A 26,522-nucleotide genomic window follows, 5' to 3' on the forward strand; every position below is an offset into this window, starting at 1 on the left:
ACAAACTCTGAGCCTAGATGTCGCCACCATCTCTACTAACTCCAAAATAACGATTAAGAGCGAGAGTTATCACCCCATTAGCCAAAATAACGTGGTTACAAACTCCGAACCTAGATGTCGCCACCATTTCTACTAACCCCAAAATTACGATTTTCTTACGTTGAAAAACAACGCGAAAACATTTGTGAAAATTTATAGCATGCTTGTAGCGGTACTGTTGATTACATCGGTTCGTCGCGCCTATGTCGCCGTTGTCGGTTGTCAAGTTTCTCGTTTGATTTATCATTGTGATATGATTAGTTTTTTAATTTAAATGAACGATACTAATTGTTATAGATTTAGTCATAGAAATTTATTTATCAGAGTATTACTTATGTATTTAGTGAAGTTCAGGCCGTGACGTAGGCCTTGGTTCGTGATTGTATCATTCATAACTATCATTGTATGGTACACGACGCTCTAGATGGTATCGAATGCTCTTGCTTGAAAGAGTAGTTTTCGTTAGGTTGTGAAATTGAAGCCAGTTTGATGCTTCATTTGAAAGGAAATAAACGTAACGTTTATATCTTACCCTGAACTTTCAAGGGAAACACCATCCATTATATCATCATTTCATCAAACGTTTTGGACACACATGGATGCCAGGTTCTCAGGAAATAGATGAATCTCAACAGTTTGTCAAGATAGGATGAATTTGTGAGTCTAGTTTTTACTAATATATCCCCTACTGAAAAGCAAAAAAAAAAAAAAACAAGTTTCATAAAAACGTAACGCATATCAAAAGACCATCTAATTTTGACTAATGTAGATAGGTAATCAAAAAAATAATTACAAATATAAACAAGTTTTATATAAATGTGTATATATGCCCTTGATGCCCAGTAGGTATTACCATAATTGCTCATAATTAAACCAATTTAATATTTTGTTTAATTGCTGTCATTCCATACAATGTATGCGATATAGTTTGGTTTTTTACAAGATAGGTACATATCTCGCATCTAAACAAACCATTTTAATATATTTCTTAAGTTTTAATAACCTTCACTCCTTACAAATTGGTGCGTGAAAAACAGGTGCCCATCATATTTTGAGGCTCCAGTTTTTAGAGATGTCATATTTTGAAAGCAGGATGGGGAAAAAACAGGGAGTGTGTGGATGTTTCAAACCTGATTATGACTAACCACGCGTTATTCGGTAGTGACCTAATACCCGTGTAAATACCTCAATAGCACCATGACTAGGCCCGCGAGACATTCCTCCCCTAAGTACATAATAACCTGAAGAGAAACAGCTTTCAAATTTGATCAAACACAATGCTTCTTTCACGCTGTGTTTTCTCATGATATTTCTCTCTTTTGATCCAGCCCCAACGTTTCATTTCCAAACACGCCCGTGGATGTCCCACCGCACCCTCGATTAGTTTCGTGCCTCGTCTTACCTTTATTTGACAGGGCACAATTTCACATTTTTAATGTCAATGGGAAACATTTTGCCCCTGAATACCAAAGATTAAACTTTATAGACCCATATCAAAAGAGGGGCCGCAGACGAGGCTTAAGTGAGACCTCTGGACGGAACATCCTGTTTGTGACGTTTTGAACCACGTGACCGCCATTGAAATATACAGGCGGAAGTAAGGAAACGGATGTTCCGTCCAAATGCTGAGATGCCAGGTAAAAATGTTAATTTTCGGCCCCCCAACTTTCATCATGGGTCTAAGAACGTCGATATAACCATAAATTTTCTAACGCGAATGTTTACAAGCTGTAAACATTTATCGCTAGTGGCTATTTCTTTAGTGCAAACAATTTTGGCTCCTGTGGAGTGCAAAATAAAACGGTCCTCTTAAAATTGTTGCTGTTCCCGGGGTCCAAAAAGCTATACGCACTTCGTTGACATCTTTCGTTTGAAAGACGTAAAAGTAGACCCGGCTGTGTCGTAAAAGTTTCAAGTTTACCAGAAAATTCAGGGTCGCGAGATGCGTTCTATTGTATTTAGTTCGGTCGTTTTTTTTTAAAGTTTTAAAATCTCGGGGAAAACATCTTTTGTCTTTTTTTATTCTATCCGTTTCGCGAAGGTCAAATTCCTAGACGCCTCGCGTTCTCTAACCTTTGGAGAAAACAAAAAAATATATATATTCTCGTTCCTTTTATTTTAGCTAAAGCCGAGCATCTCGTCTACGGAATTTTTAAGCTGGGCGCACTATCTTGTCACATTTTGACGCGCCAACTCTCTTGGAATTTCGAATAGTTGCCGGGTCTCGCCGACTGCCGGTACTAAGCTTATGGATTCCTCAGCCACGGTAGAAAAGGTCACGGAAGAGGGCGTGTGAAAACCCTCCCCCAGAACCTGACACAATAAGCGCGTAGCTCAAAATTCACTCCCAGATTTATCTCCCCGCTGAGCAATTAGCGATCGCCTACTCTACATACCGAATAAGCCTCATTTCGTCATCCCCGCGTAAAGTTTTATTAATTGCCTTATTATAAAAACTGTCATAGTCTAAGACCATCTTCATCCATATTCGTCTAGTTTATTATTACGTACCATTGTAAAAACTGTTTTGCATAAAGTTCTCGGCGTGTTCCCATCCCGAAAAACGTTTTTCAAATAAAGGGGGGGGGGGGGGGGGGTGATTATTGCGTAAAATCCTTATTTTTAGCCCCCCCCCCCCCACCCTCGTTTACAAAATATGGATGAAAAAATTAACAACCCTTTGCCGAAAAGAAAAAATTACAGACAGAAATTGTTAGGCCTAACTTCTTATCAAAAAGAACGAGTTTTGTTTTGTATTTTTTTTCTTGGGTCGTCGTTGAAATTACCGTTCAGGAGGGTCTCTCGTACGGTTTTTCATTGCCAGTGCGCGGTTAAATCGAGGCACGCGGATAGGGGTATTTTTCTCCGTAGACTGAAGAAAACAATATTTAGGAGGATCGAAAATGGCCCTTTTAGAGAAAGACGAAGTGAAAAATAAAAGATTAGAGAGCGCGCGGAAAATACCGTCCCGAACTGGAGAAAAGGGGAGAACCAATTACGAACTCAACTGGCCGTTACCGGTCCCTCTCCCGGCGGAGGAAAAAGGTTTCTGGATTCCTGGCTGATATAATGGGGGATGGCGCGGGGATGCGTAATTGCGGGGGTGGCCCATTTGAATCTCGTAAAAAGGGGTCGACTCGCTCTTCTTTAACTGATCCGAAGCGTATCGCCAGTTTGGTTTGGCCTCCGCCGACGGTAATAAAATTACCATTTACCGGAGCTGCTAGAGATTTGTCAGGACTGACGAATCGACATCGTGAGTCACAAATTTAGCGTGACCTCTCGCCAGTGTGGGTTAAGCGTTGGGGATTTGCCTTGCTAATCTTCCCATTCATTATTGAGCGGTCGAATCAACCAGCGATATTTATGACCCCGTAAAGGAACGAACAGGGGGGCGCCATTTTTAAGATTCGCGCCTGTTTTATTACCACAGATTTTTCAGATTCGAAAGCCCCCACTTTCGAAGTTTTCCCCTGACCATTAACACATATTTTTCTTATTTTTAGCCAAAATTGGTTAATTTTTAATCTATATTTTAACAAACATTTACCATTTGCAACCAAAATTATATTCCCCGACTTTTCCCTGGATTTTTTACTAGTTTTTAAAATTCCCCGACTTTTCCCTTTATTTTTGTACTAATTTTAAAAATTCCCCGACTTTTCCCTTGATGTCTTACTAATTTTTAAAATTCCCCAACTTTTCCCTTGATTTTTTTTACTAGTCTTTAAAATTCCCCAACTTTTCCCTTGATTTTTTAATAATTTTTAAAATTCCCCGACTTTTCCCTGGATTTTTTACGAGTTTTTAAAATTCCCCGACTTTTCCCTTTATTTTTGTACTAATTTTAAAAATTCCCCGACTTTTCCCTTTATTTTTGTACTAATTTTAAAAGTTCCCCGACTTTTCCCTTGATGTTTTACTAATTTTTAAAATTCCCCAACTTTTCCCTTGATTTTTTTTAATAATTTTTAAAATTCCCAGACTTTTCCCTGGATTTTTTACTAGTTTTTAAAATTCCCCGACTTTTCCCTGGATTTTTACTAGTTTTTAAAATTCCCCGACTTTTCCATTTATTTTTGTACTAATTTTTAAAATTCCCCGACTTTTCCCTTGATTTTTGTACTCATTTTTAAAATTCCCCAACTTTTCCCTTGATTTTTTTTTATTAATTTTTAAAATTCCCCGACTTTTCCCTTGATTTTTGTACTCATTTTTAAAATTCCCTAACTTTTCCCTTGATTATTTTTATTAATTTTTAAAATTCCCCGACTTTTCCAGGTTTCCCCTGACCATTTTCAGAAATTTTTCCTAACTTTAAGCCAAATTTTGGCCATTTTTAACTGATATTTCAACAAACCTTTTCCGTGTAACATTCTTTACTAGTTGTTAAAATTTCCTGACTTTTAAACCCTTTTTAAAATTAATCGGACTTTTCCAGGTTCGCCAGGTACTCTGGTAACCCCGTATAAGTCATTTATATTTTCTTTATAATCTTCTTGTACACTATAAAAAAAAAATACTAAAGATTCACCTACTGTAAATAGGCGCTTAAATTTAAACATCTTCAAGGAAATCGCCAAGAAGTAATATTTCCGTGAGCCAGGACCCGCGAGTTACTTTTTAAATAGTGCGTGTTGAAATAATGGAAACTTTTCACCTTTACGGTATGCAACAAGTGTTTCCTTTTAACCAGGTAGCTTTTTTTGACATATTAATTAAGGATTAGCAAAAACACGTAAGTTTATTTAATTTCTGACATTTTAATTAAGTGATGCCGAGAGGTAAAGGTATAGGTAAGAAAAGTTTCCTTTTAACCATATTAAGGCTTAGTAAAAACACTACGTTCTGTTGACAGGTGAAAAATTTACGTGATTTCAACCAGCAAACAATAAACAGTAACTTGTCGGTCCTTGATCTCGAATATGCAGGTTGTTTCAAATAGTTTTGCCAAAATGTTAAGGAGTTGAGAAGTATGCCTGTTTTTGTCCTATTTTCTTATGATGAGTTAAAAGAGCGCCAGAGAACTTCAAAGTGTGGCCTACTAGCCCCTGGAAGTAGGCTGTACCAAGTAGCAGGGAAATGCGAACATTAAGTGTTGGGTTCGTGTGATAGGTAAAAAAAAACTTTGTAAACAAATCGAGGTAACCAGCGTAAAAAGGTAACTTAAACAGTATTTAAAGTCCCTGCTGCTTGGTTTTTCGCTTGTTGCAGCATGCCTACTTCGGTACTTCCAGGGGTTAGTAGGCGCTCTTTTAACTCATCGTAGGAAAATGGTCAAAAAACAGGCGTACTTTTCAACTCACACCCTACAACTACTTAAAATTTTTGCATAACCTTTTGAAACACCCTCGGTGATTTCCTTGAAGATGTTTTATTGAAGCACCTATTCCTGCCATAGTTTTCACTATCGCCATCTATAGTTGTATTTCGTCTAATTCAGTCAGGCGCCTATTTCTAATTAGTTCTGGCTTTTTAATAACTATATTCCTTTATCACCCTTCCATCGTTAATATAAAAAAGAATCCCCTCCCCTCTTCGTATTCGCTAAGTATTTGAGAAGAGAAGCTCTCAAAATGACCCGAAGCGACTCCAGACGCGGCCTTTGATGGTCCTCCTTTAGCGTCATAAATACCTTTAACGAGAAAGAGTCGACCGGCGTGAAATTATCGGGGGTGAGGAAGGGGACCGAGTTATTCCAGAATGATATTTTTGATTGCGGATAAAAGAAGGCAAACGTCATTAGCTACCAGAGGTTTTATCATCTACCGGTTCTGGCCAGCTTTTTCTCTATCGCCAGTTTTTTAGCCACTTGATTGTATTTTGCCGCCTAACCCGAAAAATGTGACGAAGGTTTTCGCGAAGGCACTCACCCTATAATAGGTATTAAGCGAGATCATCCGTCAGTGGACGCCAGAGCGAGAGGGGTGTCGCGCGGAATGAATCGTTTTCTTCTGTGGTCGCTTTCATGCCCGGATGGGTCTCGTTTACATTCACGAATACGACTAAATCTTTGATTTTATTTTTTGGTTTGGATAAGGGTACGTTCAGTAACGCTCACCAGAAAAATCGGTGAGTATTGAGTAACGTACGTTATCATTTTCTACCTAAAGACGTTTTGCGTTACCGGTTTTGACGTCATGATGCCCATCAGAAAAACAAGCGATTAAATATGTGGTACGTTCATTCACGCAAATCTGGGAAAAATCGGTTTTTACTTGTTGTTTGCTTGATGAGCGCTCGTTGTCATAGTGGCGTAGGAAGTTACTGTACGGTGTTATTTCTAATCAGCGCTGTTTTTAAAGATGGCGGCTATAAATGTTATATTATTTTCAATAATTAATTGTTGACGATAATATTCATTATTGTTGCAACGATCAGTCTTTTATTAAAAAAGCGAAAACGGCCATTGCAGTAGCTGGGGCATTCCAATTAAATGATAGGCCTTTGACCAAACCAGTAGAATTGTTGATTAAAACTACAGTTGTATAATTTGAACTCCTCCGCCAGCTAAACTGTAAGCACCAACGCGAGATGGTTTTTTTATGAGCATCGGACGTCAAATCGGAAACGCGAAAAATAGTAAAGTAATAAAATGTTGGCATCGATTACTCATCGATATTTTTGTATGAGCGTTACTGAACGTACCAGTAATTAATTAAAAATACTGGTACAGTAATTACATCTAGTAGTTGCTAGTCAACTCCCAAATTGATATTTTAGTTATGACGTATGCTTACGACGCTACGAGCAAACACCCAAAAGGCCTATCTATAAGTTAACGTTGCCTCTTGTTTACTGTTTTTCTCTCACTTTTACAATGCTTCCCCAGCTCTCCCACTAAAGAGAGCTAATGAAATCGTCCATAGGTTTGACTGCACTATCTCTACAACAAGCTGGGTAGTCGTAGCGAATTTATGGAAAGTCCTATGCTGGCTATATTTTGTACGTCATTTTGGCGCGAACGCGACCATACCTCGTCCACTTTACCCCCTCCCAACTGCCCCCTTTTTTTGCAAGGAGCCTTTAACTCTGCCTTTAGTTCTTGGCGTTCCCGGTAATTGCTTCCCCGGGGCTAGAAACAGACGCCAACAAAACTTAGCACTACAGATTTGATGCCATTCTAGTCGGAAGTTAAGAAAAAAGAATAATATGTATTTTTTTCGTTCGTCGTACGGCGAAAGCGAAAGGCCGAGCGAAAGAAAAATGAATAAAGAAAAGTCGTTCAACAAGTTTTCTCTTTCTGATGGTGCGCGATGCATCTACAAGAAGCGAGGAGAAGAGAGATATAGCGGAGGTCGTACAACGGCGTACAGAAATAAACGCGAGTGGGCCTGTTCCCTTCGCTCTCTTTTATAGGCCTGGGCCTTTATTATCGCGGAATCTCCAGCGGCACGACCGCGCGGTACAATTCAATATGTATAATGGGGGGCTTGAGATCCTTAATACCGAATGCTTTCGAACCTGACAAAGATGAAATATTGTTGCTACGAATATTTACCGCTTTGCGTGCCAAGCCAGCGGCTCCCGTGCGCGCCCCACTTCCTTTGTTATCTCTCCCCGCGAACTCCCAATTGCTCGTTGAAAGGACCAAGAGAGAGTGCAGGTGTACTACTATGTCCTGCCCAGAGCGGACCCGGGACCCCAAGACCGCCGTTACTACGGGAGATAGATACACTTTTTCAGAGATAAACTTGGGATAAGTATACCTCGATTTTTCAAACCAGGGCCCCTCGGCTGTACGGGCCCAGGTAATTTGTACCGGGCCCAGGTAATTTGTACCGGGCCTGGTCCTGCCTTCGTCGGACCCGAAGACAGGAACGTAGTCCGTCGACTTGTCAGCCCCATTGACCTTGATTTTAGTTAGAAGTGAACTCTCTCATTGTTTAGCGCGTTTGATATTAGTTTTGATTACGCAATTGAAGGCGCTCCGTTTGGGAGTCTGGGCCGGTGGTGGGGCCGTTCCTTTCGGTCTTTTATAAAGGGCTCCTTTTATTCGCTGTTGTTTCTCCGTTCTCGTATCGGATAATGGTGGAAAACGCGCCGTTCCAGCCTCATTAAATTCGAGAGTTTCCATTATACGAATTAGTTCCGCTTTGAGCCGGCTAAAAGTATGGTCGTGTGTCTAATGTTAACTGTCAGTGTAAATTGAAGGGGCCCCCTTTCTTATTATTCTTCCCGTTCTACTACACCTCCGTCCCCGGAACAACCCAACCCTCACCCCGTAGTCGCGATCGAGGATGGGAACTACAGACTTCACCCTCGCCTTTCCGTAGGACTTTACCGCCGGTTAAGGTCGACTGGAAGCTTACATTCTTCCTCCCCCACCGCTGTTTTTTCTTCTTCATTGCACGGTCGAGAAACTTTCCGGCTATTTGGCTACAGTCACACTCGAGCGTCAAGTAGGGCCGCTCTCTTTCAAGTCTTTCGACGAGCCTTTTAGAAAAATTCTCTCGCAAAAGGGTCGTCCCGTGTTTCCACAAATTTTCATCTTTTTTTATTAGCTTCGAAATTCTTCGAAATTCTCTCGTTGTTGGCCACGCGGCTCTTCTCTCTGTGTCGGAAAGTATCGAAATGTCTACCTCGTCCCTTCTATTTTGGGTCCCGCTGGATTCGTTGCCAAGGTTGTTTTCCATTTCAATACCATCGCGAATACAGATTGGAATGATACGGATTCTAAAAATTGCTACGATTTTCCTGGAACCATTCTTTTCCATTATTTTTTGCCTAAAAGATACTTAAAGTTCTTTCTTTTAAATACAATAGAACTTTTAAAAAGTGTGAAAAAATACACAATAAGCTTGTCTATGTGTGGAAGCCAACCTCTATATAGTTTAATAATAATCAGCTAGGCTAATACCCAAGGCACCACCTTAGGCCTAAGTCATCGAGCGATTTTTAAAGCCATTAATTCAGGTGGCCGGGCTACGATGAGTAGGAGGGTGGTGGTTAGTCCTTCAAGCCACGCGAGCCAACAGCTCCCTACACTCACTATTGACATTAACATCGACAAGTTTTCGTCATTGGTGTCCTGGGATTAGCTTTTTAACTTTCGGTCTACTAAAGAAAAATGATTGTATCAAAAAAATTAATTTCGCGTTAATGGGAATTCCTATTAATTTAAAAGTAGATAACGTTTGGCGATATTTCTAAGAATTGCCTGGTTTGCGGAGAATCCCAAAACTTGTTTTCCCCTCTTTTATTTTAAGAAAGAGACTCTAGTTATCGGCGTCTCAACCGTGTTTTAATTCGTTCTCCCCTCTTTCATAATTTATCACTCCGAAAATCGGCATCTCGAATTTGCTGATGCACCTTTTTTCCCCCCATCACCTCGTCGTTCCTGCGGAAGAGGAGGAGGAGGATGAGGATGAGAGAAGAACACTGTCGGTGAGGATGGAGAGGAGGGAGTCGCGAAGGGGATCTCGGGTTTTTAAACGTTTCGGCTTTTCAACACCGACCGTGAAGTATTTATTTAACGGAACCATTATCAGAGGTTACAACGGCGCGAGGGGAGAAATTGGAGGGGAACGTTTCTCTTTTTCTTAAACATATCGCGGGATGTCTGTTTCCCAAATTGTTTTTCGACGTAAGCTAATCCCACCACGATTTTTTTACTTCCACAAAGGCAACTCGTTGTTCTCTTTCTCTCCGTGGCTCGCGCTCCGAGAACTTCTGCGTTTCGGAAAATGCCCCAGAATTTGATGAAGGCGCGGACGGCTCGTAAAAACTATCAAACTATACGACGGGGGATTTCTTGATTTATATCCGCGGCTCTCCACTTGGCGAATGCCGTGTTTTTAGCAGATTAATTTATCGATAGCGAGAGCGCTTTTGATCTTCGCTGTAAAATAAGTCTGCCTTCGCCGTATCAATTTCGCAACCAACCCATACATATATATACTTTACGACTTGCCAGATATATTTAGAGTTTTACGCATTTATAAGTAACGTTTTAAATCCTCGACATTCTTCGAAGAAAGAATTCTTAATGGCTATACGCGTATCGGATTCCCAAGAATGCGGGGTGTTCCGTATATTTCGACGAACAGAATTTGAACTGTTTCAAATTTATTTCGGATCAGATATTTAAGGCAAACATTGTGACCCAAAAAGCTCTCATTATTTTTCGAAACGTGACGTGGTTTTCCGCTGGCATTTAACGCTCTGTATATTATTACGGGTTAAAATTATATCATTTGTAGATTAATATTCTACGATTCTCGAATTTATCCATTTGGTGTTATCAACCTTGACTTTTCGAATATGGAGTTAATAACGTTCTATAATCCATAAACGTACTTAGTGTCGATCGTTTGATATTTTTAATCACTACTTGTCTTCACTTATTGATAGCTTTAAATTATTGAGCGAAATTTCTAGAATTAAATATATACTTCATGGCGCCTGGGGAGGTACTATATATATATACCGGATCTGTCGCCAAGGCTCCCAATAGGACCAACTGAGCGCTAAAGGTCGAGCCAAAGGTACACAAGATCACAATCGCCTTCGAGTTGGCGATTGACGTTCGTTTCATTTCGAAACATTTTTTATCCTTAATCTTAAAACCGCGCGCGTTCGATCTTAATTAAATGCTAGAGACAGAAAACCCTCCACTTTTTGATGATGATAACGCGTTTAAAACCATTATCGTCGACGACGTCGAAGAATTCTGACGTTTTGAGATCTCTTGTTCGGATTTTTCCGCTCTAGATACGCGGTATTTCGGGAATCAGAATATCTTCAAATATAACTGGTATTCGCGAGACCTTTAGACAGGGTTGCCATAATATCTGGAAAAGTCTGGGAGATGGTTTAAAAATCAGGAATCAGGCTCCATTAACCTTACCCGCCCAATTCACCAACATTAAAATGACATATCGTATAATTAGGCACCCAATATGCCGTACCATTTTCAAAATTTGTACCCGAATAGGCCCTTATATAAAGTTACGTTGGCCTGCTTGTTTAGATGTATCGGGCGCGTCACTCGTGACGTAGAAGTGACGTTTCACTATGATAGCCAATAGGCGCTAGCATAAACTCTATTCATGTCTTTTTCAACTTGTTAAAAAGTTCGACGCGCGTCTTGATATTTTAGCGTAAACGGGCTCGAGCGATTTCGCGCGTGCTCCCCGAAATAAAAAAGATGCGCGAGCCTTTAAAGCTAAAATATCAAGGAGCGCGTGGGACATTTTAACAAGTTGAACAAGACACGAATTGAAATTCGACGAGTCGCCCTTTTTATAACCTTTAAAACTGAACTGAACTTCTACGTATCTCGTGACGAAAGCGATACATTAAAACAACAGGGCCCCCAGAGGTCCTATAATTCCTATAAAATCCTATATTTTCAAAAATGTCCTATAACATCCTATATTTTTAGCCAAATCCCCCAAAAGTCCTATAAAATCCTATAATATTGATATTTTGCCCATTTCAAATCCGACCACTCACAATTGTCAGTTAAATTGCTAGATTTAGCTATAGGACAAATTCCTATACCAAGTCATTGTAGTCTATACTTTTGTTATGGTTAGCTACTAGTATATTTTTGTGATAAAATGGTTAAATAGTTTCTGTTTTTTAAGTGAAAATTAAAGATTTATTTATCTAAATATAGATTTTGTTTTTAAAAGCATGAATTTAGTAAATTAAATAGCATATATAGTCCTATAAAATCCTAAAATTTTGTAAAAATAGTCCTATAAAGTCCTATATTTTTAGAAATATAATCCTATTTTTCCTATAAAAAATTTCAAGATTTGAGTGGGGGCCCTGAAACAAGTTCGGCAAGCGTAATGACTTTATAGAAAGGCTTATTGAAGAAATTTAATTTTAAAAATGGGCCACCAAGTTTTCAAATTTTCCAGCGAAAACGTAGCATATAAAGTCTGCCATTTTCAAAATTCCCAGTGAAAACTAATCCTATAAATAGGCACACATTATGCACCATATCGGTTTTGAAGATATACCATTTTCAAAATGGATGGGTAGGTAATAGTGCATATTGGGTGTATAATTATAGGATATGTCATTTTAATTTTGGTGAATTGGGCGGGTCAGGTTAATGGAGATTAAAATCAGTGGAAAGTCGGGGAAATTTTAAAGTTATTATAAAAGTCAAGGAAATGTCAGGAAATTTAATTTTGGTTGAAAATAATTCCAAAAAATTGACTAATTTTGGCATAAAAGACAGGTAAATTCCACGGAAATAGTTAGGGGAAATCTGGAAAATAGTAGCAAATGGGAAATCTTTACTGAAATATCTTTGTTTGGTTGCAAATGGGAAATCTTTACTGAAATATCTTTGTTCGGTTGCAAATGGGAAATCTTTCCTAAAATATCTTTGTTTGGTTGCAAATGGGAAATCTTTACTAAAATATCTTTGTTCGGTTGCAAAGGGGAAATCTTTCCTAAAATATCTTTGTTTGGTTGCAAATGGGAAATCTTTACTAAAATATCTTTGTTCGGTTGCAAAGGGGAAATCTTTACTAAAATATCTTTGTTCGGTTGCAAAGGGGAAATCTTTCCTAAAATATCTTTGTTTGGTTGCAAATGGGAAATCTTTACTAAAATATCTTTGTTCGGTTGCAAAGGGGAAATCTTTCCTAAAATATCTTTGTTCGGTTGCAAATGGGAAATCCTTACTTAAATAACTTTGTTAAAAATTGCCAAATTGTGGCATAAAATTAGTCAAATAGGAAATCTTTACTGAAATATTGGTTAACAATTGTCAAATTTTGGCGTACAATAAGTGAAATTCCCAAAAATATTTTGGGAAAAATGGAAAATGGGTGAAATATTGGAAAAAAAAATGTAAAAATTTGGCTAGGGAAAACATGAAAAGTCAAAGAATTTGAATCTAAATAAACCGTGGCAACCCTGTTTAGAAAAGATGGCGTCCGTGGTCCGAAGGTAGGAAGTTAGATGGAAAAGTGGATGACGCCACTAGAATACATCCCGCGGGCTCTTTTCGTTTAAAGTCCCGGCGCCGAAAATTATTGACTTTAAAAGTAATATGGATTTATACGATCTTCTCCTCCCCATCGCGTCGCCTCGCTCGAGCCTTTTTTCGCCAAGAAGTCGAAGAAAATTCTGCTCATGGAATGCGCTACCAGTTCGGCTGCCCACATAAATATATCGAGACACGGTGGGTTCCGAGGATGGAAAAAAAATCGGAATATATAAAGAAGTAGCTGGGGGGATGACTTCGAAATAAAATGTAGATAAAAAAGGTACAACCTTTCTCGGACGGGTTTGGAAACGCTTTCCAAAAGAATCTTGACGTTATAGGAATTTCCCGTACCCCTCTACTCGATAGTTCAATCGATGGCGGGGATCGGGTGAAATTTGCGTCTCAATTTTTAACCCTCTCGGTAAGTTAGGAATAAAAAAAACTTCGTATACCGTCTGGTATAAGACAAGCGTGTAAGATTAAAATAGCTTATACAACGAGCTTTCAATCTGGATGAAATCCAGATTTTTTTCTCGATAAACCATCTGTGGTAAGGGTTTCGATGTAGTTACTTTATAGGCCTTCTTGATTTTCTCCGCGCGATGTTTTTTCGAAAGATTTACGCGTACGAGAAATATAAACCTTAAAACCTCAGCGTCTGTTTTTTTTTTTTTTTCTGGGGGTACTTTTTTGAACTCGACTAATTAGCTGATGGACCGCGTGACGATCTACGCTTATATTGTAAATGTAGAGGTTATCGGGAATTCGCTCGCTTTCTCTCTATCTGGATGAGGAGGAGAAAAATGAGCCGGCTGAAAGAAGCCGAGCATCTCTTTTCTCACTCTTCTCACTTGGTTTATTTCTCGGTCGATGCGCGCTACCGCGTTTCACTCGGAACGGGGGGCAGAGGGCGGGGGTCGCGGCAGGGTGTCACTTTCTCGTTCGTAATGATGCCTCCAAAGCGCTATTTAGACGCTCTCCCGAAACGGGGGACGCCAAACGCTCAAGTTTTCATTATCAACGTCATTAATTAACCGCGCGAGGCGAGGAACGACGAGGAGAGACTTCTGGCGCTGGTGACCGAGATGTCCTTACCCCCATCCCTCCCCCCGTTCGAGGAGTTCGGAGACGCCATCTAGGGAGTAAGAAATAAAATTGAACTGGCGCTACCCCCTCCTCACTCTTCAATCTGCGATAATTTAAATAGCGCCTATGGTCGTTGCGGTTTCGCGGAACTTCTAGAGGGACTCTGGAGATCCCGATGCGAGATAGCGGATAGATCATTTTCCCATGGAATATCAGGGGTGGTTCAATTAATTCCAACCCCATCATTTTCATTTTGGCCTTTTTTCATTAGGTATTCGTATAGTCTAGAAGAGTGAAAAAGAGTTTCGTCCAAGGCTAAATGATAATTTAAACGCGAGTCTCGCGCAGATGTCACTCTCGAACTTCGCCAAAATTGTATTAATATTTAACACTACGTCGAGAAAATTGACTCGTTCCGAATATTCCATTTATTCCCGTTGGTTTTCTTTTAATCAATCTTGGGATAATTTTCGGGGTTCTTAAATATATAGGTGTAACGACTCTTTTTCTTTTGAAAGGCTAAATTGGTGTACGTAGGTAAAAACAACCCCAGATTTATTCCCTCGCGGCCATTTTACGCTATTTCCTTTAACGATCTACTCGTTTTAATAGTTGGATAGGAGGCGTAAACTTTACCTTTTCATTACTTTTATCGTAACTACCAGCTTATATCCTTCTCGAATACGTATAGTTATCACGCCGGGGTATGAAAAAAATGACACTTTTTTGTATAAAATTGAACGCCCGTAGGCGTGTCCAGTTTTTATGGCTGAGGAAATTCCTTTTGAAGATGGAACCGTAGTTCTTAAATTATCAGTTGGGATTTTTTCATGCGATTCACTTTTTCCATTAACGAAAAGGATCGGACATGGAGCGAGAGTAAAAAGAAACGTTCAACCTGTTTATGCCGATGGCTTATTATTAATTCCTGTTATTCGTGCCTTGCCTTTATCGCGGTTCCCCTAAAACCAGTAATTTGCCCGAAATCCGATTTGCTAAACTCTTATTATCGGTAGCTATACCGCGCTTATTGTTGTTTAAAAATTTATTTTGGAAACGAGAAATATTTCTATATCCAGTTAAAACATTTTTTTGAAGCCCTCCAACCTCCCTCCCTCTTTGTTGGGCCAATTATTTTCACTAATGGTGACGTACTAATGGTCATAATGATAGCGAAACAATCGTAAACGTCGTCTGCTCCTTAGCGGGGTCTGTCGTAATGAATATCTCCCCAGACTGTGTCAGAATTTCTTTTTCCCCTCCGCGCCGGGGTTTTATTGATTTGCCACGGGGCACTTTTTGCTATCAATTATACGCTTGTTACGTAACTCTTCGTCTCTTTTATTTTTAGCGCGGCTTAGGCCCTAACGCCGCGTCTCGAGAGGCCTAAATTTACGACGAATATTTTTTGTCGTTGAAGCGAAGATCGCTCGTATAACTTCTTCCATAAGTGAGTTTTCAACGAGCGAGTTCGGTGGCGCCCATATAATTTAAGAGCGAAATGAAAAGGTCACCGTCTGACTTTTCTAGAAGAGTTTAGGATTACAATTTTCTTTCGGGGGTAGACTGTGGAACTTTTCTCTGTTGGGTGCTCCAGTTACTTTTAACAGCGGGTGCCAATGTCAAAACACCGAGTAGACCCTTTTAAATAAAAGTAGAAGGGGGCTTTTGGTTCGTAAATACAAGACCGGTATTGTATAATTCGTAAACCAGACCACATCATCGCGTGGCTTGTTACCGGATTCCATACGTGATATTAAAAAAAACCCAATAAAAACTGGCTTTATATTATAATCTTTTAGCTGGGAGAATTTTTTTAGGCTATAAAATTTAAGTGGTAATTTAAATAGGGCTTCATTCCAGAATTATAGCTTCTTCTTGAACACGCGAGGATAATTTATTAAAATCTACATAAATTAATTTGCGTTTGGGTTTAGTATAGGGGTGTGCAAAATATTTGGTTAGACCAAATAATTCGATCGAATACCAAATCGAATATTCGATTCGTCGAATCGAATAGCACTTGGAAAAGTTCGCGAATATTCGGTTTTTTGGATCAAATAGTCGAATATTCGAAAAGATAGGAAAAAAGTATTTGGTATTTTCAAATAGTTTGCAAACTGTTCGAATAACCGCGGATCTTTTTCTAATTTGTTGAGTTTCAAGGCCATCAGAGGAGAACGCTAGGGTAGTTAAACTTTAAAAATGTGTATTTTAAATATTGTTTGTAAAGGTTTTCGTTGAAAAAGTTTAGTTTTATAGTTTAAATTTATTAAATAATATAAAATATATATTATACATTTGGTTTAGTATTTTACTATTGCAAGTAAAATGAACAGTGATTTCAATTACTTTTTTATTTTTTTGGCAAATACGCAAACTATTATTTGGTATTCGAAATACTATTTGGTATTTGATCAGTTAACTGGCTTAAAATTTTGCTCTAAAAATATTCGACCAAATTATTTGACGTTATAAATATTTGATTGGGTATTTGACGTGCCTTGAAAAAATATTTGATATTCGATTTTCGATTCGGTCCCCAAAAAATGGTATTTTCACACCATAGAAATGGAACACGAACCTTCGCAGGCTCAAAATCGTTTCCTAACCATGAAAAATGTTAAAATCACAAAGTAATATGTACCAATTTATAAATCATTTTACCGATGGTAATAGTTTTAAAAACTCGCGGTGAATTTCACTTCGCACTATGTTTTCTTCCCATGAAAAATAAGTATCAGCCTTAGCAAAAGTGACATAATTACCAAAAGTGTGACAATCCCTGTACTTTCGTATGCTAAAGGTTTAATGAATGCTCGACTCGAAATCGACCACATAAAAGACTATATATTGTAGCCTTTCTGTATCTTTTTTTAGTCTATGGTATTATATCGTAGTTAGATGGCGATAGCATCTCCACAGAACGACGAAAAATAAAAAAAATGCACTTAACTTTGACCAGCGCTACTTAGTTCCTCCGTTCCTCACTACGAGGCGTTATTTGTTGGTTTTAACTTCCTTCCCTCCCCAAGGCATACTTTCCCTTCTCCCCTCCCAACTTGTATTTCGCTCGTAACATTCATTAAGAAATAGGTCCGATTGACACACTTTTGGTAATTATGTCACTTTTGGCCTTAGTGAATAACATCACAGGATAGACAGATGAATACTTATCCCGTAAATGGTATATTATACGTGTCTGATAATGTTTGGTTTTTAATAGTGGCTAAATGAACTTTTATCTTAATTCTTACTATAAAGAACGTTTCGGGATACGTATCAATGTCGTGTCGGGTGATATTAGGATGATAGTTATAAGGCGAATTCGTACCGTTATACTCGCTTCGAGTGATAAGAAAATGGCGACGTGGTCGTAAAGTATACCTCACACAGCGCCGTTGCGAAATCACCGTGTCGGATTTATGTTTTCGTTATTAGATTTGATTTCAAGCTGGCTAATATTTCCGCTTTAGACGCTGTAATGTCACACTCGAATTTACGTATCGTTTTATCCTTATATATTTTCTATACGCTCGCCGTCGCCGCCAATTCGATTCGTTCTAGTTGTTGTAGCGAAGCCGTAATAACTCAAGGTTATCAGTAACCCGCCTCCAGTAGAAAGAAGATATTGTCAAATTTCCAAATTACTCAATTCTGGGCGCCTATACAAATAGTCGGTCGGTCGGTCGGTCGGCCGGGAGCGGTCCCGGGAGGAACTGCCGGGGTCGCTAATATCCGAATCAAAAGCATTGGAAACCGAGTGAAGGCTGGTTTTCACTAGGACAGAAACAGGACGACGGCGACGGCGGACGCAAAAATATTGTATTAGGCCTAACGGGAATTTTTTGCGTCGAAGCCAACCGTCGTGGCGTTTTTGGACTAGTGAAAACTAGCCCTGAAACGCCAGAGTCGTAAAAGTCAGCGGAAATGGCCCGATTCATTTATTCAAGATCAACAGTTTCAATTGTCCCCACGGAGCCATATTTTCTATTAGTTGACGAGAGAAATTGCCGAGAGTGAAGATTTAGCTCCTCCGCTAAACGCGTATATCTTATGACAGGAGGAGTCGACGTTATTTTTCACCCGTGTTTTTTTATTTATATCTAATTGTCATTACTACTGATTTGCGATTGTAGCTACTGGGACGGGGGGGTTGTCTGGCTTCGCTGAGAGCTCTGACGGGAGAAGCTATCAATCAGAATTAGAGTGAGATAGGCCGAGAGAGAGAGAGAGAGAGAAAGTTGTGCCAGGGATTTCTTCTTTCTGTCTGTGTCATTCCCCGCGTGTTGCGGTGCTAAATTCGGTGGGTCGACTCTCATTTGCTTTTCGCTCTTTGACAGCCCGGACGAGACTCGGAACGGATAACGAACGGATCGCGTGGAACAATTCTATTATTATCGAGTTTCGATGCGAAGTAACTAAGACTTTTTTCCTCATTATTTTTAAAATATGCGTGTCTGATTTGCGATTATTAACCACACTCGCGCGTATGTTTTGGTTTAAACCCCGCTATTATCTACTCTAAACTAACAATTTTAAGTTTTTGTATTTCGAAATTCTCGAATGATTTATGTTGATTGTATTTTGAAAGTAGGTATTTTAACGGCGGGGAGAGATGCCGAACGAAATTACGAAATTGTAATTTATTTAGTTATTCATTACTGCTCAAATAAACCTCTAGGAAATTAGGAAATTACTACATTGGAAAATTATACCGAATAAAAATAACCGCGTGTACACTTAAAACACGCAAACGTGAAATTACTTGAAAATAGGCCAAAATAAATATTCTTCACTGAGATATCTTTTGAGGGAGACCTCAGACCCCTTAAAGCGGCTTCTTCGCTATACCCCAAAGCGTTGCCCGTTAAAAAATTTCTACAGGAATTTTGACCTATTTTTTAGTCTACTTTTGCCAGATTTTTGTATTTTTGGGCAAGTAACATTTTATAAAGCACAGTTTTCCCCATTATTCTAAATTATTAATTTGCTACATTTTATCGAATTTTTCTGGGCATGAAAGCTATCAAATTGTTTATTGATCTTTGTTCTTGCAAAATTCGCCATCCATTACAGGTTTTAATTGTCATTAACCAATATATTAATACTCTAATTAATGGATCTGTATTATTTATTTTGCAGAGCTAAAATTACAATGATTAGTATAGACATCTGACCGAAAATATGTTGGTGTCTTCCATAAGACCCATAGTCTTCCAAGTTCTAATATGGCTAATCGGGAGGAAATATTGTATTGCCACAGGTATTTTAATTTTTAAACAAAATTTCAATATACTTTTAGTATTTTTACACGTTGATTGAATTTTTTAGGTGACATGGTACTTAGATTTAGTAAAGAGCCAGTAACGGTAATGGATAAGCCTGGTCCAGGCCGAGCTGCCTTTAGGTGTTCAGCCATTCCAGCATTTGCCAGTATAGAATGGTTACAGAATGGTCAACCCGTAAAAGAGGATGTGGAGGGAATTTTTCGTATTCAAGATCAAAAGTTAACTATTAAACTGCCCAAAAAACAAGAAGAAAGTGGACCAGGACGGCCTTCCTCCAATGTTATGCACGGGGGTCTCGGGGCTCTTTATCTCCAATGTCTCGCCCGTTTCAAAGGACAAGCTCTTATTAGCAAACCAGCCAGGCTGATTGTTGCTGGTAAAAACTAGATAACCACTGAAAAGAGTAAACTTTTGGTTGTTTTCCACTTTGTCTTTTATTTTCAGAGCTTTCTTCTTTCAATAAAGAGCCTGATATGAATTTTACCATCATCTCCGGAAATTCCGCATTTATACCTTGCACACCCCCTTATAGCATTCCAGATACAGTCACTGAATTTGAATTCAACGGAACCAAAATTGATAGAACTAGAGGTAGAGATTCCTTCCTTTACTTTCATTGTTAAAATTTAACTTTTACAATGAATTCTAAAATATTATTATTTCTTTATACCGTAGATCGATATTTACTGCACTCCTCTGGAAATCTTGAGATTCTGAATGCGCAACTGAATGATTCTGGCTCTTATCGTTGCATAGCTCATAATCCATTTTTAGAGGAAAGGAAAAAAGCCAAACATTTCGTTCATCTTGTAGTCAAAGGTTTGTACCTTTTATTGTGTATAAAAATTGAAATGCATTCCGTTCATTGTTAAAATGATTTTTTTCCTACTCAGATGACAAAAGGCCAGTTGCAGCCAGCTTTACAAATTTTCCCAGAGCAAGTAGAACTGTTGTTACTGGTAGCAACGTTACTTTAGAGTGTTCGGCGCAAGGCTATCCGATACCGAATATAACGTGGCAACGAATGGAGCACAGACTTCCTTTACACAGGCACTCCCAAATTGCTGGTAATATATTAACCTTTTTTCTAAAAATTAGTCTTAGTTTATGCGTGAAATTTGAGATATCTTTTTTTCTTAGGCAATCTACTTTTATTGAGTGTTCGAAAGAGTGACGAAGGTACTTACGCGTGCACTGCTTCAAATTCACTCAGTAAACCTATAAGGCGCGAGATCTATTTAGAAGTGCAAGGTTGGTATAATTTCAACAAAAGTTATTTTAGTTATCTAATGAGTTTTTTATTCTCAGAACCACCCCAGATTAACAAGTCCTCTCCGAATAAGAAAGTCAGTGAGGGTGAGAGTGTTTCTTTCGACTGTTTGACTAAAGGAAGGCCCAAACCCATTGTTATATGGTTTCATAATGGGGCTAAAATTCACGGACACAAGCAAATTGTAATCAAGGGTAAGATCAAATTGACAGAATGAAAGCATTTTGATTGGTTTTAATGTCTAAGCCCTGGTTGTTTTAATGTATATTTTAGAAAACAAATTAATTCTACATCATGTTAAACATCATCACGGCGGTATTTATCAGTGTTTTGCCAGTAACGAGCTTGGTGCTATATACGCTGCTAGTCATTTAACCGTTATATCGCGTGGAAACTCAACAAACTCCAGTTTACCAAATGAACATCACCACCACAAAGATAAAAATCGAAAAAAGAAGCCCAAAGGAGGTAAATACGCTCATTTGTGAGGTTTTTAGTTATTATTGAGTATTTAAATTTGGTTTTTAGTTAAAATGGTTCCTCCAACAAGACCTGAAATAACCAGGCTATCTGAAGATGCTGTGATGGTCAGATGGGCTGTCCCACCAAATGACGGCCTACCTATTCAGTTTTTCAAGGTTCAGTATCGAGAAGTTAGTAATTCATCAGGTGAAATTTGGAACACAATAGATGATGATATTCCCGCGCATATCATGTCGTACGCAGTACCTAGCCTAAAAACGGGTGTGTAAATTTACTTTAATTTCAATATATGTCATTTAAATACATTTTACTTGAAGTTATTTTATTACATTTTCAAGGCGCTACTTATAGATTTAGAATATTGGCTGTCTTTTCCAATTATGATAACAAAGATGGCCCCAAATCAGCCAAATTCACATTACACAAAGACCCTCCAATGAAAAAGCCAACATATGGCCCTAATATTATTCACGCAGAGGCTGCTAGCCCTTCTGCCATTACTCTCACCTGGAACGTAAGGAGTTTTCAAATATGATAATGTAGCCTACTTCTATACTACATTTTCATTTGGATCTCTAGTATCTGGATATAGACGAAGTTCCGATTGAGGGATTCTTCATTCATTATCGGGCAACTAGCCAAGCTGGCGATTACCAAAAAATCACAGTTCTGGGTTCCAACACTCGATCTCATATTATTTCTCATTTACTTCCAAACACAAATTACGACATGAAAATGCAATGCTTCAACGTTGCTGGCACTTCAGACTTCTCAAAAATCTACCAATCTAAAACTAAACGTAAAGATCACCACCTTTTTTTAGTACCAGATAAAAGCTAGCTGACTTTCACTTGACCACTTATGTATGTATTTTAGAATCTGAAAATCAAATGGAAGACCAGGAAAAAGTGCCAAAAAATAAACATGATAATTATAATGAACAAATAGCTAAAATGGCCTCGAAAAACTACACCCATAAGCTCCTTTATATCATTTTGGGAGTTGCTTTGGCAGTAATGGTCACTGTCCTCATAGTTTTCTTATTTTTGTGCGCCAAAAGGAGGAGGCACCAAAGAAGAGGTAAAATTAATTAATAAACAATAGTCAATACCTATGTACATTTTAATTCATTCGTACAAACAGGGGACAGAGTTGCCTCTCAAAATATGCCAATACCTATGATTACATCCAATGGTCACGCTGGTCCCGAATTAAATGGTTATACTAGATCTCGACCTCGAGTCAAAATTAATATAAGTGTTAACCCATTGGCAGAAGTGGACTCTGATAAACAAACGGAAGTGAGTATAATAAAGAAAGATAAAATATAATAGATTTGAGATAATAGCTTGAAGTGTTCCCAGAATATAAGTCCTCAAGCTTTACAATACCAAGAAGTTCCATCTAACAACAATGAAGTATTTTTACTTAACACCCTGGCAAGAAATAGCTCTAGAAATGAAAATGGGTCCAACGAAAGAGGCTATAATGATGAACAAACCTTACAACAACAGCGAAGACTACTTTCTGGTATAACCGTTTTAAATACACTCTTTCATTTTTACGCTTAAATTATGTATTTGAAATTAGGTGAAAATCCAGAATCAACAATTCAAGATTCAGCTACGTGATTGGTATTGTTTTCCTAGAGTGCCTTATTCTCCGCAGGTTATGTTCAACTGCTCAAAAAAATACACCAATTCTACGGAACTTCCCGAATTGGACTGTGCCAAGTTGATTGAGAGCTAAAAAAGAAGTGTCTGTTTTAACTTATTTAATTGTTTTTATATCGCGACATAGATCGTAATTAGGATGTCTCTATTCCTAATTTGATGATGTAATGTTTTAAAGATCTGCTTCCATCTTGTAAAAAAAGTACAAATTTTAATTCGACTATAGCAAGGTGTTCATGTGTTAAATCTGGCATTTGGTCCCCCAAATTGTCAACCACATTGACTGTGAAATACTAGTGTATTGGTCAATCGAAAAATTTTAAATTTTTTACACTGAAGTGAACACCAAACCCTTTGGTGTAACATGATTTTTTTTGTACAAGACGGGATATCATTAGTACTACTATTAATTTTAATAACAAAGTAATTTAAATGAAAATCTACTTTTTTTACATTGGAGTTATTATCTTTGCTAAATGATTTTAGCAACGCTGTGTATAAAGCTTACATTCTTCTATTAAGATATGTAAATAATAGGATGGTATCATTTCTTCTGTTGATATTATCTACTAAATTCTTTTGAACAAAATTTTAGTTTTATTATTTCGTAACCTACCTAGCCTATTACAAAAATCTCTAACTCTGCAAACTTTGAGCGTATTTTTCAACAGCTTGCCTAGCTTTGTAAATGCAATCATTCACACTAACACCCTTGTAAGAGCAGCCTAACAGCGATAGGCACATTTTATCCTTACTAATGTGGTTATTAATATTGGTCAATATTTCATGGTGTCCTACTTTGTACTGTGGAATGCAGTTCTGTGAAAAAAAGGACAGAAATGGTTATATTTTGTAGTTTTTTCTCCTCGTATTATCTTACCCTCATTACGCTGACTTTATGCCTAACAGGGTCTGATTTCATTTTCAAAATATTTCTGGCGCCTGCAACAGCTGTTTCAAGCAATTTATCTTGCGACACTTGATCCACAGATCCAAACAAATCGTGAAACCAATGACCACCCATCATACACTGGAATAAAGATTTAAAATTAAAGTTTTACAAGTCATATGACAACATTATAATTACCGTTATTCTTGTTTTATCCGCATATTTGCCATCGTGAGCGGGAAAACAACACGAGTCAAATGTTATACCAAGTAAATCTGATTTTTGATTAGAAGGAATTAAGAATCCAAAACCCTGTTCCGATAGAACCTTTCCTTCGTACTCTAAATTGACAACGGCAACATGCACTGAATGTATTGATGACAGGTGCTTTCCAATATTTGGGTGATGAGACGTGACTAATCTGGATAAACCTATTCAAGCGAATTAGTGTAACCATAATCAATTGAAATAACTTGCTTAGTACTTACTTTTAGCTGGAATACATGAGAATATGTGATCTACTGGAGTATGGCTGCTTTCACCTTCAAAATGCACCTAAATGAAAGTACAATTGATTTTTTTTTAACATATGATTTTAAGGATCTAAGTAAAACAGGCCTTACGTAAGCTTTTTCATTGTCAAAGTGTATTCTATCGCATGGCGTATTAGTCAAAATTTGTATCCTGTCATCATCTTCTAAAAATGAAGCTACCCTTTCTGGTAAACTCTGCATGCCCCTCTTGAGTGACCACATGGCCCATTTGTCTTTCTTTGCAATTGTGGATAAATTGCTTTTCAGAAATGTCCCCAGAGGCACATCTACCCAATTCAATTTTTTAGCTTTTGTTTTGGTTGGGATAATTCATTGGAGACAAGTGATATCTTTAAATTACCAGCTCCCTTCCTTAGTTGACCTTTAACAACTGAACCATGTTCCTGTTCATATTTGAATAAGTTTTCAAATAAGGACCTGATGCTTATTACTTTAGAATCTCCCGCTACTATGCCCCTCACCACTGGGTCAAAAAGGTAGTCTGCCATCTATTACAAAAAAACCATTTTCATGAAATATTCAAAGCCATATTTCCCATTTAATATACATCTTGACTAAATCTCCTGGAGATGAACGAGTGAACAGTTTCGTCTTCTAGAACCTTTTTCTTGGTAAAAAGGTCTTTCATTGCGTAGTAGAAAAGAGAATGGTTTAGAGGTGTGTGTTTACGGAAGATACCCATCAGGCCACTGGGTAAAGGATGAAGAACATCGTTAACCATAATTAATCGTCTTCTAGCTGCTGGATGCAATATTGTGACTGGCAATATCTCATCTGTTAGTCCTATCTCTTCGACCTATATTTTATAATAAATTAGGACCTGTGTTGAAGTGTGTTGATCACTAATAGCGTTTTCCATTTGATAGTTCAAAATTTGCTGCGAATCTGTCTCTGACGTCATAGATCTTGCCCCAATCAACTAGAGTAAAACCACAAATGGAACATTCCATAACCATATTCCCACGCTTTGTCTGCTAGTAATTTGAATTTTCGCATCTTGGACTACCATTTTGCCAAAAAATCTAAAAGGAACACGCAAAAATTGGCTCCCATTTTGATCTCTTAAAATCAGCAGATCGTTTTGGGTGATCTAGGAGCACCTGAGTAGGAAATGGAACATGCGAAACTTGATCGGAGCAGATCCGAGCACTCAAATGGAACATAAAATGTTGATCAGAGCGATCTAGAGCAGTCAAATGGAAAACGCTAATAGTGAATGGGACAAACAGTTTTGGAATATAAATGTTAATCTTACGAGCGAGATAGAGTTAAATCCTGCCGTTCCAAACACTCGCATTGATTTGGGTCCATGTTCGTATACTGTTCCATCTGGAAAACGTGTTGATTGCAGCCATCCTCCGAGACTGGTTGCTTTTTCCAGTAACAAAACCTACAAAATGCCACATTTAACACTAGATTTCGGTTTAAAGAATAATAAAAATCTCATACTTTGTTAATGACATTCTTTCCTAATTTCGACAAGTAATATGCGCAAGTTAAACCAGTAATTCCTCCCCCAAGAACAACAACATTAGACATTTCTACTGCGTGGATGTTTTAGCTTAAACGAAAAATTGGAATGAACATTTCGGTGAAAATTTATTCATCTAAATATCACAAAAATACCTTTTTCTTCTAATTTTGCTAATTTCTCACATAGAGCAGTTCCGAAAGCAAAGTTATACCCACTGCTGCACTCTGAAAGCAGAGCATATATTGTTTCAAAGTATTTCTCTTCTTCAAATATGTTATTGGGCTGTTTTAGGCAAAATCCATTTGTTGACATATCAACGAATAATTCATTATTTTCCAAGGTTTTAATGTTTAATGTAACTGACAAGTTTGCAATGTTATTTTGACACGAGGAAACTTTAATATCTTTCACTGCAAATCTAATGTCTTTAATAATACCATCTGCCTCTAAAAGGAGCCATTCCAAAGAACTGTTGGAATCTTTATCCATAATCTAATCTAAGATATCTGTATCTGGCACATGAGTTTGTTGTTACCAAATATAAACTTCAGTCGTCGTTTTGAATCCAAAAATTTTACGCTTGTGTTCACTTGAATAGATTATACACTTCTTACTTTGTAAACAACCAACAATACCTATCTCCAAAAGTGGATATAAAACAGAAAGTCTGGGAGGAAAACGGTTCGTTAGCTTTCCCAGTGGTTTCCTTCAAAAATGAGGAGCTGTTTCCCCTATACAATGATTGAGCCAATCAGGAACGACTCTGTTACGTTTGGCCTATGTCTCATGACGTCACGGTCAGAGG

At 38.0% G+C, this 26,522-nt stretch overlaps 2 protein-coding genes across 5 annotated transcripts; one reads left to right on the forward strand and one right to left on the reverse strand.

Moving 5' to 3' along the window:
* Positions 1–216: 216 nt before the first annotated feature.
* Positions 217–23,318, forward strand: LOC149932680 (interference hedgehog-like). 3 transcript variants are annotated; one of them, XM_090155330.1, is made up of 17 exons: positions 17,732–18,351; positions 18,427–18,500; positions 19,229–19,349; positions 19,418–19,750; positions 19,819–19,965; positions 20,050–20,193; positions 20,268–20,441; positions 20,515–20,625; positions 20,683–20,838; positions 20,918–21,112; positions 21,173–21,388; positions 21,466–21,641; positions 21,707–21,926; positions 22,004–22,207; positions 22,271–22,428; positions 22,492–22,657; positions 22,718–23,318. In XM_090155330.1, exons 3-17 carry the CDS (start codon positions 19,271–19,273, stop codon positions 22,756–22,758), a joined length of 2,520 nt encoding a protein of 839 aa, XP_090011456.1. In that variant the 5' UTR covers positions 17,732–18,351; positions 18,427–18,500; positions 19,229–19,270; the 3' UTR covers positions 22,759–23,318. The 3 variants fall into 3 exon arrangements, with proteins under 3 accessions (XP_090011454.1, XP_090011456.1, XP_090011455.1); XM_090155328.1 differs by lacking the exons at positions 17,732–18,351; positions 18,427–18,500 and adding an exon at positions 217–696; XM_090155329.1 differs by having other exon boundaries at positions 17,732–18,500.
* Positions 23,319–23,369: 51 nt separating this feature from the next.
* On the reverse strand, positions 23,370–26,427 carry Ppox (protoporphyrinogen oxidase). Of its 2 annotated transcripts, none has more exons than XM_090155332.1 (11): positions 26,353–26,427; positions 25,870–25,941; positions 25,693–25,804; positions 25,499–25,633; positions 24,791–25,039; positions 24,584–24,731; positions 24,313–24,509; positions 24,178–24,244; positions 23,888–24,120; positions 23,681–23,830; positions 23,370–23,619 (listed from the first exon to the last, which is right to left on the reverse strand). In XM_090155332.1, exons 3-11 carry the CDS (start codon positions 25,780–25,782, stop codon positions 23,437–23,439), a joined length of 1,452 nt encoding a protein of 483 aa, XP_090011458.1. In that variant the 5' UTR covers positions 25,783–25,804; positions 25,870–25,941; positions 26,353–26,427; the 3' UTR covers positions 23,370–23,436. The 2 variants fall into 2 exon arrangements, with proteins under 2 accessions (XP_090011458.1, XP_090011457.1); XM_090155331.1 differs by having other exon boundaries at positions 26,253–26,359.
* Positions 26,428–26,522: the final 95 nt, after the last annotated feature.

The sequence above is a fragment of the Leiobunum rupestre genome, chromosome 8 (assembly GCF_980474605.1).
Source record: "Leiobunum rupestre chromosome 8, qqLeiRupe1.1.hap1, whole genome shotgun sequence".
NCBI lineage: Eukaryota > Metazoa > Arthropoda > Arachnida > Opiliones > Sclerosomatidae > Leiobunum > Leiobunum rupestre.

Coding starts and splice junctions, on each gene's coding strand:
- LOC149932680 (XM_090155328.1), top strand. CDS start 19,271: ATGTTGGTGTCTTCCATAAGACCCATAGTCTTCCAAGTTCTAATATGG. Junction 19,966..20,049: donor CAAAATTGATAGAACTAGAG/GTAGAGATTCCT, acceptor TTTATACCGTAG/ATCGATATTTACTGCACTCC. Junction 22,208..22,270: donor GAGGAGGCACCAAAGAAGAG/GTAAAATTAATT, acceptor TCGTACAAACAG/GGGACAGAGTTGCCTCTCAA.
- Ppox (XM_090155332.1), bottom strand. CDS start 25,782: ATGTCTAATGTTGTTGTTCTTGGGGGAGGAATTACTGGTTTAACTTGC. Junction 24,510..24,583: donor TCAACTAAGGAAGGGAGCTG/GTAATTTAAAGA, acceptor TGAATTGGGTAG/ATGTGCCTCTGGGGACATTT. Junction 23,831..23,887: donor CGGATAAAACAAGAATAACG/GTAATTATAATG, acceptor TCTTTATTCCAG/TGTATGATGGGTGGTCATTG.